The sequence below is a fragment of the Haliaeetus albicilla genome, chromosome 13, assembly GCF_947461875.1.
Source record: "Haliaeetus albicilla chromosome 13, bHalAlb1.1, whole genome shotgun sequence".
NCBI classification, from domain to species: domain Eukaryota; kingdom Metazoa; phylum Chordata; class Aves; order Accipitriformes; family Accipitridae; genus Haliaeetus; species Haliaeetus albicilla.
This window is the reverse complement of record NC_091495.1, coordinates 31,013,444-31,028,985: the sequence shown is the minus strand read 5'-3', so window position 1 is coordinate 31,028,985 and position 15,542 is coordinate 31,013,444. Positions and strand designations below refer to the sequence as shown.

Sequence of the window (15,542 nt, the reverse complement as noted above, 5' to 3'; positions counted from 1 at the left end):
GACCTTCAGTAAAGCATTTCTGTGGAAGACCTAACTTATACCCAAAATGTACACAGGAAACCTGCCATTTTCAGTTTCTTTTCCAAAGTGTGTACATGCTCTGATCCTCAACTTTTATGAGAGGCTGCTATTAAATTGCACTTTTAAATATGAGACATCACTGATACCATGAGGGTGTAACAAGGCTGGATTGCTAAATGGGCAAAACAATGTTTCCTAGTGGAGTAGATTGTGTTGGTGGCACAGTTAATGTCACTGTTAAATCTGCCTATGCCTAGCCTGGAGAGTTTAAGGCTGCAGCATAATCTTGTAATTTCTTCCCCTCCCACTGTGGGAAGGAGATGCTTCGTACAGAGAGTGGGCATGGCTTCTGCTTGGTTCTCAGAAAGTGGGTTGGAAGGTATAGGAGGCTTTTGCCTTTTGTGAAGGTAAAGGGACTGTCTAGTGGTGTAGGGTGAGAGGGAGAGAGAACACATTCATTTTCCACAATCTCCTCCAAATCTCGCTGAACAATATTAATCCCATTACCTCATTTACATCTCTGGGAACCATGTGACCTTGCCTTTCCTTGGGAATGAACTGCTGGAAAATTTTATTTTTTGTTTACGATGCAGAGATCGTTAAGCTAGTTCTGTGCATGGAGTTATTAATGAGATGTAAAGAACACAACTGCAATCCTTGCATCTGAAAGGTGTCATCAATCCTGTTGCAAAATTCCCAGAGGAAAGGACCTGAAGAACAGTGTCCCACAAACTGGTCTTTCTTAAACAAAGACTGGAATTGCATTCAGCAAAAGATTTTTATACTCATTTGCGGGATTTAGATTTTACAGTTTATGAGCCTCTCGAGTTTTTGAGATGAATAAAACATGTCATAGGGATCCTCTTTCATCAGCCAAAAATCCATACTGTTATTAAGGGATTTAGAGCCCTCTAGTGGTGGTCTGCATCCCCAGTCATTAATTTTATTTTAAACATTGATTTACAAAGCTCTGTAGTGTCATTTTTTTTATGCTTTATTATTATTATCATTATTATTATTACTAATTACTGGTTTCCCACAGCAGCTGTATTTTTGGGCTTGCTTAGAATCTAGAAAGCATTAGGTTACTTAGAATCTAAAAAGACAACAAATTCTCAGTTCCCAAGCTTTGTGGTTGTTCATCTCCTGTATAGGTGAGGTACTGAGGGTCTTCAAAAGTGGTTTTGAGGCATTAAATGTGTAGACCATCAAAGAGAAAATTTTACTGATAAAGAATTAAGTGGCAGAGAGTTCAGAGTTGCTTACAGGAAACTTAATGAGCCTCACCTAACTGAAGTCAGGCATTTGGTGGCATGAGAAGTGATAGTAAGTTCTGAGGGATGTGATTTTATAGGCTATTCAAGATAATATTGGAAATGTGGACCTTGATGTCACTGAGAAAGCAGAAGAGAAAGGGAGAGGTTCTTAACATGGTCATACAGACAGGTAGGTGCAGACATATCTGAGCTTATAACAAACTGGGGAAGAGGAGCAATTACGGTGATCAGACTGGAATACTGAATTTTCAAAGGCTGCACAGGCTTTGATACCTTACAAATTTGTGGGAAAAGATCCAGAATGCTTTAGGCATTCTTTTTCCTAATCTGAGAAAAAAAGTCAGAGTGATCCCTGAGTCATGTGATTTGATTAATGGAAAGAAAACTGTATAAAATACCAGAGAATAGAATAGCTGAGAAAACTTAAGGAAGAAGGATCCAGAGTTTAATTCAGCATTGGTTCTTGTGCTTTGTGAAATTGTTTTCATCTTTTTAAAGTGTGTTTTTTGTCATTTCAAACTATCTTATGGTTTGAATTAATAATAAGGTCTTGGAAAGAAGTGTCAGACTGTAGGACTGTGTAACAAGTAAGGAACAGTGGGGGAGTTTTGTATGTACTCGCCATACAAGGTTGTTCTTGAAGCTATTTTAGCAGAAGATACATAAAGAAAATGTGTAGAGTAGTGAAAGGCAGCTCAGGGAAAACTCACTGTATACTGACATAAAATATTGAAGGAAAGCAGAAAGAAGATAGGATTAAAAGTGTTTAAAAGGATGTTAGGAATGGCCATCTCCAAGGCACCGAGTAGGGTCATGAGTAGTACTATTCAAGTAAAATTCAGGAGTAAACGTTCTTAGACAATTTTTGAGAACGTTTTTCATAGGTAGTAGATGAATGCCACATAGCTGTAGGTGAATCAATAAAGGCATTTTTTCAAGACAGTATGTTCAGTGCAGTGAGGGAAAGAAGAAAATTGGAGAAGTAGGGGAGTCTAAGATTTGTGGTTTTGTGAATGACAGAAACAAAAGTACATTTCTACGGGAACAGATTGATCTGGAATGTATGGTGGGATAACATAGGAAAAGAGTGGAAGTGGGAGCAAAGGAGCGGGATAACCCACAAGAGAACTGGGATGGATAGATGGAGAGTTGGATCAGAGCGTAGAGATTTGAGTCGAAAACTTTCATGTTTGTTAGTTGACAATACAAAAGGAGAAAATAGATTTATTTATATGTCTCAAAGCAGTACCTGTACCAGCATACTACTTCTGCCTCTAAAAATCTTTGCTTATAGATTCCACAAATGTTACAAAGCAAAAATGTGAGGCATAAACCAAGCTTGTTTCTACTGCTGTTGCAGAGCAGACAAAATAACACATTTACATTTTTACCCTTCCCTTGAGGTTTTTCTCCTCTTTCTCTGAAGCAGCCCAATAACAACCCAGCTTACATTTTTTTCAGTATTTTTTATGCCATTATTCCTTCATGGAGTAAGAGAGTCAGTGAATACATTTAGAAGGAATAAGTTGAATGTGTCAAAGTTTAACTTTAGCCTCCTTTGAAACTCTTCATGTAGCCATTTTGGTCTTTGAGAAAAGATGTTATTACCTGACAAAGAGTGAATTTTAACTTAAGCACTCTTAAAATAGCTTGTTATGAATCACTTTCGATTAAGAGAATTTTGGAATGAAGCATAGTAAGCTATGATAAGATAAGCACTTGTGATCATGCTATAGATACTTAACCAAATGAATCGGTGTCTGTGAAAGCTTTTATTTTCACACAGCTGTTAATGTTATTTTACACTCTATTGCACTAGACAAGAAATGTGAACAAGCTCTTTTTCTTCATCTCAGCTTGACAATTGACAAACAGTAACTTTGAAGTGAGGAGTGGCAGGTTTTAAGGCACTCTATAAAATCTTGTAGCCATCTGACTATCTTCAACAGTTTGAAAGAGAATAAAGGAGAACAATCATCACAATTAAAACTTGGCATCTTGTTGCTTCTGTTATTTCACTAGCTAAATAGTATTTTCTAAATAGTACCTTGGCTGTGACTAGGTTTTCCTTTGTTCTTGAACAGGAACTTGCCTTGCCTTGAACAGGAGTTGCCTTTAACACTACTTTTATGCCCTTCTTAAGGGCATCTTTATTCTTTCCAGACTTGCTGCCCTTTATCTTGACAGAAGTTAATATATTTTTTCCTGAAGCAGGAGTATAATTACTTTGGGCTTTTTGTTGCTGTTGTTAAAGCTTCATGCAAGACTTCCTTTTATGATTCCTAACCTCCATTTTCCATTGCGTCTGCAAAAACATCTAAATTGCAACCTTCCATATATTATTTATTATAATAACTAAGAAATATAGTAATATTTTTTTGTAATTATGACATACTTAAGAAATCTGATTTTTAGAATATAAATGAGATTAGGTGAATTGATCACAGTCTAAGTAAAGAAGATGTCTCAATTGAGGAATCTTGTCTCAAAGACAAACGTTTGTCTTTTATGGTGATCAGAAGATTAATTTAGTGTGTATTTTGTTGGGGTTTGTATTGTTGGTGTTTTTGTTTTGTTTAAAATAACTGAAAGCCAAGTCCACAGAATCACAGAATTGTTGAGGTTGGGAGGGACCTCTTGAGATCTCCTGGTCAGGCAGGGTCAGCTAAAGGAGGTTGTCCAGGTCCATGTCCGGATGAGTTTTGGTTATCTCCAAGGATGGAGCCTCCACAACTTCTCTGGCAACCTGTTCCAGTGTTTGACCACCCTCACAGTAAAAAATGTTTTCTTGTGTTCAGATGGAATTTCATGTTTTTTAACGTGTGTCTATTGCCTCTTGTCCTGTCACTGGGAACCACTGGGAAGAATCTGGCTCCCTCTTTTTCATTCTATTCCACCAGCTATTTATACTCATAAGTGAGGTTCCCCTCTGAGTCTTTTCTTCTCCAGGCTGAACAGTTTCAGCTCTCTCTGCCTTTCCTCATAAGAAAGATGCTCCAGCCCCTTACTCATCTTTATGGCCCTGTGCTGTACTTGTTCCAGTAAATTGGTGTCTTTCTTGCACTGGAGAGCCCAGAACTGGACCCAGCACTCCAGATGTGGCCTCACTAGTACAAAGTAGAGGGGAAGGGTCACCTCCCTGGGACCTGCTGGCAAGGCTGTTCCTTATGCAGTCCAGGATACTTCTGTCATTCTTTGATGTGAAGCTACATTACTGGCTTATGGTCCACTTCTCTACCAGGACCCTCAGCTCCTTCTCTGCCAAGCTGTTTTCCAGCAGCTCAGCCCCCAGTGTATTCTGTTGCCTGGGGTTATTCCTCTGCAGGTGCAGGACTGCATTTCCCTTTGTTGAACTTCATGAAATTCCTCTTAGCCCAATTCTCCAGCCTGTTGAGGTCCCTCTGAATGGCAGCATAACCACCTGGTGCATCAGCTGCTCTTTCCGGTTTTGTGTCATCTGCAGACTTGCTGTGCGTGTACTCTGTTCCATTATCCAGGTCATAAATGAAGATGTTAAACAGTGTTGGGTCCAATACCCCTGTAGACCCCAGGACCCCTGGGGTACTCCACTACAGCACCCATATTGGTCTGCCTGCATATCTTGACCCTTAAGTTCTGAACTGTCTCCTGAACCATCCCAAAGCAGTTCTCTATGCATTCTAGCTGCTCTCTCACATAAAGGGCAACTCTTCCTCATAACCTTCCCAGCCTGTCCTTCCTAAAAAACATGTGTTTATCCGTCACAATACTTCAGTCATGCGAGTTATCCCACCATGTTTCTGTGATTCCAGTGAGGATCGTAGCCCTGTAACTGCACTCAGACTTCTAAGTTCCCCTTATTTTATTTTTTTTTCTTCCCCATGCTGAATGACTTAGTGTAGAGTCATTTCAGAAAGGTACCCAAGCGTGCTGATTCCCCAGAATGGGTAAGGCGCTTTCCCCATAAGGCTGTTCTGCAGGCACTTTCTTCTTTTCATGGCTATGCTCAAAGGAATCCCTTTGCCTTTTGTTTTCACTGCCTTCATTTTGTCAGTAGTTGAATACAATATTTCCTGTGTTGTTGTTTTTTTCTTTACTTTTTTTTATTTTTTTAAACCTTACAGCAATGAGACTGGATGTGTGCAGTGGGATAATGGAAAAATTCAGGATCTTCCGCACAGAAAAGACTTATGCAGTGAAGGCTGGGAAGTGGTACTTTGAATTTGAGGCAGTTACTGCAGGAGACATGAGAGTTGGCTGGACCAGGCCGGGTTGTCTGCCAGATCAGGAACTTGGCTCAGATGAAGAAGCTTTTGTTTTTGATGGCTTTAAGGTTTGTATATGTTTATCTGTAGTAATATGAGTGATTGCAAAACTTTTAATTTTGAGTCTTATTCCATGTGTCATTGCCTCATCTAAATTGCCTTCTCTTCTTTCATTTGTGTTTTATGAAATTAATTCTCTCTCTCTTTGAGGGCCTAGGTGGAATAAGGAGGATCAATGTCACCTGAAAAAATTAATTAGCAGGTTTTTGGCATTTCTATAATTTTTTTCACAGCTTCACAGTATTTGTACAGTATATATACAGCATTGAAAATCTAAGTGACTTACTCAAATTCAAATTAGTGGCAGAGCTGTAATTAACTATGAATCATTTCTTTAAAATTTTAATCTGTTGTTCTCTCTATAAGAAGTGCCATTAGGGAATAGATATGGTTAAGATTATCAGCAGTAAGTGTTTGAGGCAAACTTTGGTACAAGTTTTTTATAGGAATGTAAAAGTTATGAAGAGTATACCTAGGTTTTCATGGAAATCCTTACAGTTTAGAGTAAATGAGGTATAATAGAACCAGTAATTTTAGCTCAAATGTAACTCTGCATGAGACAGTGGCAGATGGAAATCTAGTAGTAAAAATATATAGGAAAACAAACTATTTCATATGTTACTGATTTTCATCACAATAGATTAAATGACTAATTAAAACTTTTTATTTCAGTAGGAAGGCAAGTGCAACAGCTATCCAAACTGTAATTGCTATTAAGGCTACTGATGACTCATGTCAAAATGTTTCTTGTATCTAGTGTTGGAATTCATTTCCTTTATTACTATTACAATATGTAACAGAAATCAACAGTATTCCTGGCTGTTCATGGTCAGATCAAGCTCTCAAGCTCTATTTTTTTTAATGTTGGAATTTAATTTTTTTCCCAGTCTAGTATTACATGAGAAGATGCCTTAAAAAGAGGACTGAAAAGTTGTTTTTGTAAAATATCTGATTGGCTTAAGTAAACTATTCAAGTCCTGTGTCCTTACTAGAATAGCTGTGTAGTAGCTTGTCTTCTGAATCTTAGATTTTGACCTTTAGCTCAATCCACAAAGCTATTTTGTTGTCTTTGATTTTAATGGGTTCTCTCCCCAAAAAGAAAAATGCTTTTGAGCCTCCTACACAGGAAGGCTCATTTGTTTTGTAGGATTTTCAGGGTGGATACAGAGGATAAAAATCTACTTGTGATGGAATATATGAATAGGGAACCTATTTGTTATTAAAACTGCTTTGTTTTATGCATGTTACAATAGTTCTTAATAGATGTTAATTTATTTGAATTCCATTTCAAGACCCCATCCAAAGCCTTTGCAGTCTTTGACTTGAAGGTCAGTCATACAAATCATTAATCATGCCCTCAGCTACTCTGGAATCTATCAGAAGCTCAGAGTGCTTGTCCCATCCACAGACAATTCTGTTCCTTCCCAAATCTGGTGTGACAGAAAGTTTAATTTAGTTTGTACACAACATTTTTAGAATTATACTTAAGGAAACAATAAGGTTTGTTTTGAAGCAATGCATTTATAGGCTACTAGATTAAATAAAAGCAATTGCTTAAAAAGTTTTTGAAATAGCTATTTAACATTGTAATTGATAGCATATTCTTTTCATTACAAGTCTTCCATGGAGCTTCTGCAGAAAAACTAAGCCATGCTCTTATTTGTTACTAAAATGTTGAAACAGCAATTTTCCCTGTCAGGTCACTTAGCAACGTTTTGCAATACTGATGTGAGGGGTGCTTGCAGAAAGTTAAGTGTTCGATTTCCATTTTCAAAGTCAACTTGGAGTACTCAGGCATTGTTTTGGAATGATATGCTGTGAAAGTGTTAATTCTACTGCTGTCTGAATTGAGTGGGCTAATTACTAGTTGTGCTACTAAGGGAGAGAGGAACACATACATTGTCACTATTACTCTTTGAAATTCTTTTAAATCTTTTTCAGGCACAGCGGTGGCATCAAGGTAATGAGCATTTTGGCCGCTCTTGGTTAGCAGGAGATGTTGTTGGATGTATGGTTGACATGAATGAGCACACTATGATGTTCACCTTAAATGGTGAAATCTTGCTTGATGACTCAGGTTCAGAACTTGCATTCAAGGACTTTGAGGTTGGTGACGGTAAGTACTATAATACATTGTGCTGTTAACTTGCTGTTGCTGCCTAATTTTTGCTCCAGCTTCCCTTTAATGTGGTATGCTTCTTGTCCCTTCCTCCCTCCCCCCCCCCCCCCCCCCCTTTGGGGAACTACCCTGTGTCCTTTTCTATATTTGCTTAGTATCAAGCCTTTGGAAAGGAGGCATGCTGGGTGTGAGGATGAAGCAAGGCCTTTTTCTGTGGTGAACTTTGCAGCCATCTTTTGTGATCAGACCTTTTCACTATTTTGCAGGGATGTGTCTGGGGTGCAAATTCATGAGCTTTAACATTTCATCTGCACTGCAGTAGGTCACCATATGATGTAACAGAATCATAGAATGAATCATAGAATGGTTTGAGTTGGAAGGGACCTTTGAAGATCATCTAGTCCAACGCCCCTGCCATGGGCAGGGACATCAAATTTTATCTAAATCAAGTACTGAAATACTACCAAGTTTCTGTCAAATTAGTGAGAACATATGTTAGGGAGTTTAAGCCAGCTTTAAGGTTTTGTTTTAGCTCTGGGAGGAGAAATGACACCTGATCCAGGATAAAGCCAGCTGGCACAAAGTTAGCCTCCAAAATTTTTACTTAATTCTAAACCAGCAGATTGAGTTTTGTGCCTGTTGTTGTAGTGTTCTTCGTGCAGCTTTCAGAGTCCACAAGAAGGTTTTTGTTTACCATGAAGTAGTAGCTGATGAGATTGCAAAAGATGGCAAAGATTGTGAGGTTGTGTCAGGTGCCGGATTGATTCTATACCACAAAAGTATTTTTGTTTCTAAATTTAATTACATACTTGTGTGTGATTGGGTATATAAAAGGGTAAGAAATTACATTAATGTAGATAACTGCCTAAAATTTCTGAACCATGGTAACAGAAAAAAAATTATTTTAAGCTTTAATCTTTCCCTTTCATTTGTTATAGGTACATATATTCTGTCATATATATTATACATCTGTTAAATAATACATCTGTGTCTGAGAGATAAAGTCAAATTTTTTAAAAAGTAAAAGCTGCAAATGATACTTTTGGGTTACTGATCCCTATTCCCAGGGTAAAGATGAATCTTATACCTATTAATTAGGCAGTTCCCTCCTTGAATTTTAACCACTTTACTTTCAAGTGGATTTCAGATTATTTTACTTTCAGGAGTGCTTTGGGAGAAGAAATTTTTTGGTTTTTGTTTCTTCTTCTGCCATACTATAGGAATTAGGAATAATTTGATTTCATTTAAAATGAGATAATTGCCACCAATTTTCTAGACTCATGCCTGTTACTTTACTGCCTTTAGATTTCCTTAGATACTGTGATAACATGAAGAGGGAAAGGGATGCATGAATAGGCTTACTGTTAGTGGTTTAGGCATAAAGTCATTGTGGTGCCATTCGATTATAATGGTTTTCCAGTTATTAGGCAGTATAATCCCATTGAGGAGTGAGGGATTCTGAGAGAAATGGGAATTCCATGATGTTCTGAGGGTAGCCTGTTTGACCACTATTTTGATTTCAAAGTTGATGAAATCACAGTGGTGTGATTTTCGTGGTACTTGTTTCTAGCTGCAGGTTTACATTTAAGCACATCTCTGTTGTGTCTGAAACTGCTAAAGCAGTTCCTGGCTTGACATGGAGCCCAACGTCCTTGGTAACCATGTCAGTGTCAGGCCTCTCAGATTTTTCACAATATCCTTGTAATTTACAGTAAGTTCCTCTAGTGTCGTGTTTGTAGAAAACAGCTTGCCTTTGAAATAAGATCTCCTATTCTGTTTTCAAAGCAATGTGCCTATTGATCTCAGATTTAATAAATCCTGATCAATATCTGTAAATATTATGGGTATCATATACAATTCATGGGGGGGGAGGGGGGCGGCAGGGGGAGAAGGCATCTATATGTATGTGTGCGTATATACAAACACACGTATGAAATACCCAAATTAAATGAGACTTTTATAGAGCTTTAATTTTTTTGTAGGCTGGCTTTAGTTTGGTTTTGTTAATGGCTCTTGCTTAATAGCATTGAGATCTTTCTGCAGGTCACTTCTGTCAGTGAATTGTGTGCATGCCATGTGCTGCTGCAGAAAGAGATGTTTTGCTTTAGAAAAAAGATAGAATTTCTGATCAGAGCCCAGTGTCCTGCTTTGAAGGATGCAGTCTGACTATAAATCAGTCCTGTAGTTTTAATTTACTTAGGAACAGTGAAAAAGGAGTATGGTGCTCTGCCAGCTTACTAATAAGGCTCATGTGCTGTGTCTTAGGTTGTAGTACCAACAAGAGGAGCTCCTTGGGATTATGGCAAACTAATTTGTTTGTGAGATACCATCTCAGTAGTAAAATTGTTAAACATAATTGCATATTATTATGCATTTGTGTAAGAGAAATTTCACACTGTAGATATGAAGAAGTACACTGTGCAAACCAAACTTTGTTTTGCCAACTCATGATCTCTGTGAGCATGAACTGTTTGTAGTGAGTGTATGACAAATTGGGTCAGGAGGTTCATCTTGTATTCTTGAAAGTAGGGAACTTTATAAAAAGTGTTGCTGTCCTATGCTTTTGCCACATGTGACAGACAATGCTAGAGGTTTACTTTTCTAGTGGTAATGTTAAAATCTTTCAACTTGTTTTGCTACTTCATATAGTAAAATAAAAGTTTTGTTCCATAGCCCAGTTATGCACCTGGAGATTAAGAGCTAGGTCATGGGAAAATCATCTTTTTATGTAGCCTCCAGCATCCAAGGGCTACACAGGGTTTATGAAATATCACATCTAAAATGGCTGGATACCCATTTAGAGAAGGGTACTGAAAGTTAATTTTTATTCCACAGTAGGACACTTAACAGCCTCACACACACACTCCCCATGAGATGCTATATCTTTACCAGATATGGAAGAGCCCTGAAACACCTTAATGACACCTGTACCATTGGCAAATCAGTGCAGAATTTCAGAAGAGATTGAAGTAGTGCTTCCATGATTAGGACTGGCACTGGTGTTTATATTCCATTCATACAGAGCAACAGTTAATGTGTAGTTATGATTACTTGCAGGAGTTAGCTACATGTACAGTACCGTTCTGGCATCATTGAAATTTGTATTGGTGAGAGAGATTGTCATCTTGATTCCATATTGGCTACAGTTGCAGGGTTGATGGAAAATACTGGATTGAGTAAAAAACATCAATGAGAGTTTTACCTCTGTAGGAATTTAATTCTGGGTTTCTTTGTTTTCTTTCAGGGAATCTTGCAAATCCTCATTTACATTTTATTTGTGTATGTGTAAAATATTTGCTTCATATCTAAGAATGAATCTATCTGTGAGATCTTCTTTTCTGAGCCCACAGGAAAATCCGTAGGTAGAGGAATTAACAGTTTATGTGCATTCTATTTAGGAAGGGTAACTGTTAGTAATATTTTAAATATTTTACATATTTTAAATATTCCTGTTTGATTTAGTTTTGTGTCATGTATACATCTCAGTCTTCATGAATAGAGCTGATTATCTTTTCTTGGATTTTGGATGGCATCTAGTTATCTAATCAGCTTTTTCTATAATATATGCTTACTGAATTCTGCTGATAACATCAGCTGCTATTGCTTTTTTTGTTTTGTAAAACAATTATTTCCTGTTTGATTTGAGTGCTGTAATAAAGAGGAACTGGCTATGTGTTAATTCTCAAGGTGCTGGAGATAGAGCTTGCTACTTCCTTTTAGGAAATATTTGACCTGTGCAGAAACATAAAACTATCGTTCATATACATAAATACAAAAATAAAGACATACATATAGATATGGCGTGTTCACAACTAATCAGTTTACACCTCCTTCTCTTCAAACGCTTTTTTTTTAAGCTTTTGTTCCTCTCTGTTTTTTATGAAAATGCAACCGTGTTTGTACCAAAAGTCTAGTTAGGTCACTGTTTTGTTTTCAACAGCAGTGGATAGTAAATGCCTGTGGGTACATGTCAGAACAGGATAAGCAGACAGTGATACAGTCACCCAGGCTCCAGTGATTTCTGGTCCAGGAGCTTTCTGAGGCAAACACGGTATGTTTGTGTTGGTGGCCCTGATGGTTTGGTTTTGTTTATGTTTTTTCTTTTTTTTTTTCTTTCCCACATGAAGGTCTCCAAACGCTTTTGGAATCAATGTGAACTTTTAGCATCCATGATGCTATGTGACAGAGAATTCCACAGCATTGCTGTGAGGTGTATAAGGAAGTTTCTCCCATTTTTTTTTGAGGTTGCTACCAGTTTCTTTGATAGTAATTTTTGTTACGAAAGACACTGAAAAATCATTTACCATTCATCTTCTCTATGCCACTCGTAATGGGGGTATGTATCATACCCCCTTAATAATTTTTTCTTTTGAGGCTGAAGTATCCTAATTTCTTTAATTGTTGATGATAAGAAAGCAGTTTCATTCATGTTGGCCATTTTCAGATCTATTATATCCTTTTTGAGATGCGGAAAACAATAGTTTTCATAAGATTCTAAATGTAGGTGCCATACATCCTGGAAACATCTGAAAATGTATTATATCAATAAGAATTGGAAAATAAATGGTGAGGTGATTCAGACAGACAAAGCACATGCTTTAGGCTGCCTATACCTATGTGGCTTATAGCAAATCTTATGTCATTTTTGGTTAATATTGTGAGGATTCGTGCTGTCACAACTGTTTCTGTGAAAATCCCTTCTCAAACAGCTTGATGTCCATAGAAGGTCATTACTATCCTTGAGTTATGAGCTGAGATTTGTAAGGTTATTGAAAGTAGCATTTTGATTTTTCTTTGCTTAAAAACTTTTGCAACAGCTTATGGATTCCTTTAACTCAACAGAGAGCCTAGTAAATACTCCCTACTAGAGCTTCTGGGCTTTGCCACAGCATATATCTATATATGCAAATATAACTTTCCTAGTTATGTGTTGTATAATATGATTTTGTTTCATTTAGTGCTGGAAAATATTCTTTATTATTGTCTGCCATTGGATTTGCATTAGCAGAATGGACATAAATCATGTTGTCTAAATCATCTGTGTTATCTGAGAAGTTGATGCCTTGTGATTTAAGAGCCTTGCCGTGAACATAAAAATCTGGACTTAAACTTACATCTACTAGTGTATGTCCTTAAATTTATCCTGCCTAGTACACATACACATGATAACCAATCTTGTGTATCTGTAATAAAATCTTCAAAAGGTGGTACTAAAGACTGATTTTTTTTTTTTATCTGGTGAGCAGTCATTCCTGTAGATGGTGCTCCGGAGTTTGCTTTTGTCTAAAGAACATATCTAAGGTGAAGAACTAGTTGTATTTTGTCCTTATACCCTTCAATACCTGATATGTTCACTTGAACCAGAATCATTGAACAGAGCTTCATGTTTCTCACTGATACGAAAGAAAACATTTTGTCAATAGCTAGGTTAAGTGAATCTGCAAAGTGGTTTGTAGCTGTGGAAATTCAAAATCAGGATGAAAAGGAACAGAAGAAACGAGATTTTCTTAGGTTTTTAGGCTGTGATGCTGAACCTGAGGAAAAAAACCCCAAACCTTTTTTTAAAAAGTGCAGTCACAAGTGAGTTCCCTGTGCTAGTGAAACAGTAAGAGAGCAGATGCATACAAATGTGAAGCTGATTGAAAAATAAAACCAAAAAACCCAGCCCACCCCGCCCCAAACTCACCATAAGTTTCATGAAGCTCCAGTATCATATTGTCGGTTCTCATTATCCAGAGCCACACAGTGCTATGAAATTTTTTAATTAATTAATTTTATATTTTTTTCTTTAATCTGCAGCGTGCACTTGGTGTATATTTGTAATTTTTTTCACTACTATAGCTGTATGGACAAGCACTATATTACTTTCAAAGTAATTTTTGAGGTTCTCTCAAAATGCCATGACTAATGGAATTTTAGGAGGAATATCAAAAGTAGTAAGACTTGGAGTAAAATTGACAACACTCTACCAGTTTAGCAGAGGGAATAACTAAGAGGTGGTTGTCAGATTCCCTGAAGTACTCTTAGATTTCTGTGAAGTAAATTCAGTGTTGCATGAAGAGATCTGTGGCTATTAGAGGGATTTTTTTTTTTCAGAGTGATATTTAAGATACAGTACTTGGTGACATGCAAGAGGAGGTCTACTACTTATTACTGCTTGTGTTTATAGTGTTTCATTTTGGGAATTATTTTAAAATTTTTTTTTCAAATGATTTTTAATTGGGTTATGGAAGAGAGCAGTTCTCTGATGTTGATGATGTACAACCAATGTGTTCTTTCATCTTGCTTTAAGGATTTCTACCTGTGTGCAGCCTGGGCCCATCTCAAGTGGGAAGAATGAACTTTGGAAAAGATGTCAGCACGCTAAAATATTTCACTATCTGTGGCTTACAGGAAGGGTATGAACCCTTTGCTGTTAATACAAACAGAGACATCACCATTTGGCTGAGTAAAAGGCTCCCTCAGTTTCTACCAGTGCCACAAAATCATGAACATATTGAGGTCTGTGATCCTATTACAATGTTTCCAGAGACTTCTTCCATGAATATGTTTGAATTACATTTCTACTTTTGCAGTTTTAGACAAGATTTTTAATGTGATATATTGACCCAATTCTGGATGAACCTTGCACCTGTTACAAATTTCTTACATTCAGTGGAGCTGCAAATAATATAATTATTTGGTTGATAGTATTTTTTTTATCTGTGGAATCTGTCATGTATGTAAACATGAGAGTCTCAGAGACAAATTCTACAAGATGTGCTCATTAAGAGCTTCTTGTGCAGTGAGAGCTATGTTTGTAAACAAATTCCAGAAATTGGGCATTTCTACATAACAGATACCACGTGTTCTGGTGCACAGATTTTGTGAAGTGATTTTTCTATAACTAATTGGTTTTGATTTTAATAAATATTTATTGGCCAGTTGTGTCAACACTTATGTCCCAATCAGTTATGCATCTTGATGGAACTGAATTTATGCCTTGTAAGTCTACCATGAAATCCTTCTGAAATTGATGAAATAAGAACCCTTTTTCAGCTGATGTGTATCACACCGTAGTATTTAAGAAATAATTTGTGTTCATGCATATGTACATGTGTAATTTATATTAGCTGATCTGTGTTGTTCTGGGCAGGGTTGGATTTATGTTGCAGAGTTACGATGAGAAAGGTCATTCCTTTGTGAGTGGGGTTGTTTTAATTAACAACAGAACAATAAAAACCTCCACTCCTCATAGTATTGATTTCCCCTTAAAATGGCAGCACATGATTACAATACATTTGACCGTTGGCAGCATACTGTTGCAAGTTTTTCAAGTCACGGATGATTATTCTAGAAATAGAAATTGAATATTTACAAGGGGGGAAAAAGCATCAGCTTCAAAACAACTACATCTTTACATTTGATAGGTGATGAGAATTGATGGCACCATAGACAGCTGCCCCTGCCTGAAGGTCACACAGAAGTCCTTTGGTTCACAGAACAGTAAAACAGACGTCATGTTTTTTCGATTAAGCATGCCCATTGAATGTGCTGAGGTATTCTCCAGATCAGCTGCAGGAGGGTTACCAGGCTCTGGTCTTTTTGGCCCGAAGAATGACTTGGAGGATTATGATGCTGATTCTGATTTTGAGGTTCTAATGAAAACTGCTCATGGTCATCTAGTTCCCGACCGGACAGAACGAGAAAAAGATGCCACAAAACCAGAGTTAAACAACCATAAAGATTATGTTCAAGAAAAGCCTTCACGTCTTAAACAAAGGTTAGTAGCACATTTGGGCTTGCCTTTTTTTTTTTCTTTTTCTTTTTTTGTCTTCCCCC

The 15,542-nt window shown here is 37.2% G+C and overlaps 1 protein-coding gene across 11 annotated transcripts in view; it reads left to right on the top strand.

The window, feature by feature from the left end:
* RYR2 (ryanodine receptor 2) overlaps positions 1-15,542 on the top strand; it is a 456,061-nt gene that overhangs the window by 277,060 nt on the left and 163,459 nt on the right. For all 11 annotated transcript variants that reach the window (XM_069800675.1, XM_069800669.1, XM_069800667.1 and 8 more), the window contains 4 exons: positions 5,402-5,610; positions 7,544-7,718; positions 14,014-14,222; positions 15,131-15,483. In XM_069800675.1, coding sequence (XP_069656776.1) covers positions 5,402-5,610; positions 7,544-7,718; positions 14,014-14,222; positions 15,131-15,483 — 946 coding nt within the window. The remainder of the gene's footprint in view (positions 1-5,401; positions 5,611-7,543; positions 7,719-14,013; positions 14,223-15,130; positions 15,484-15,542) is intronic.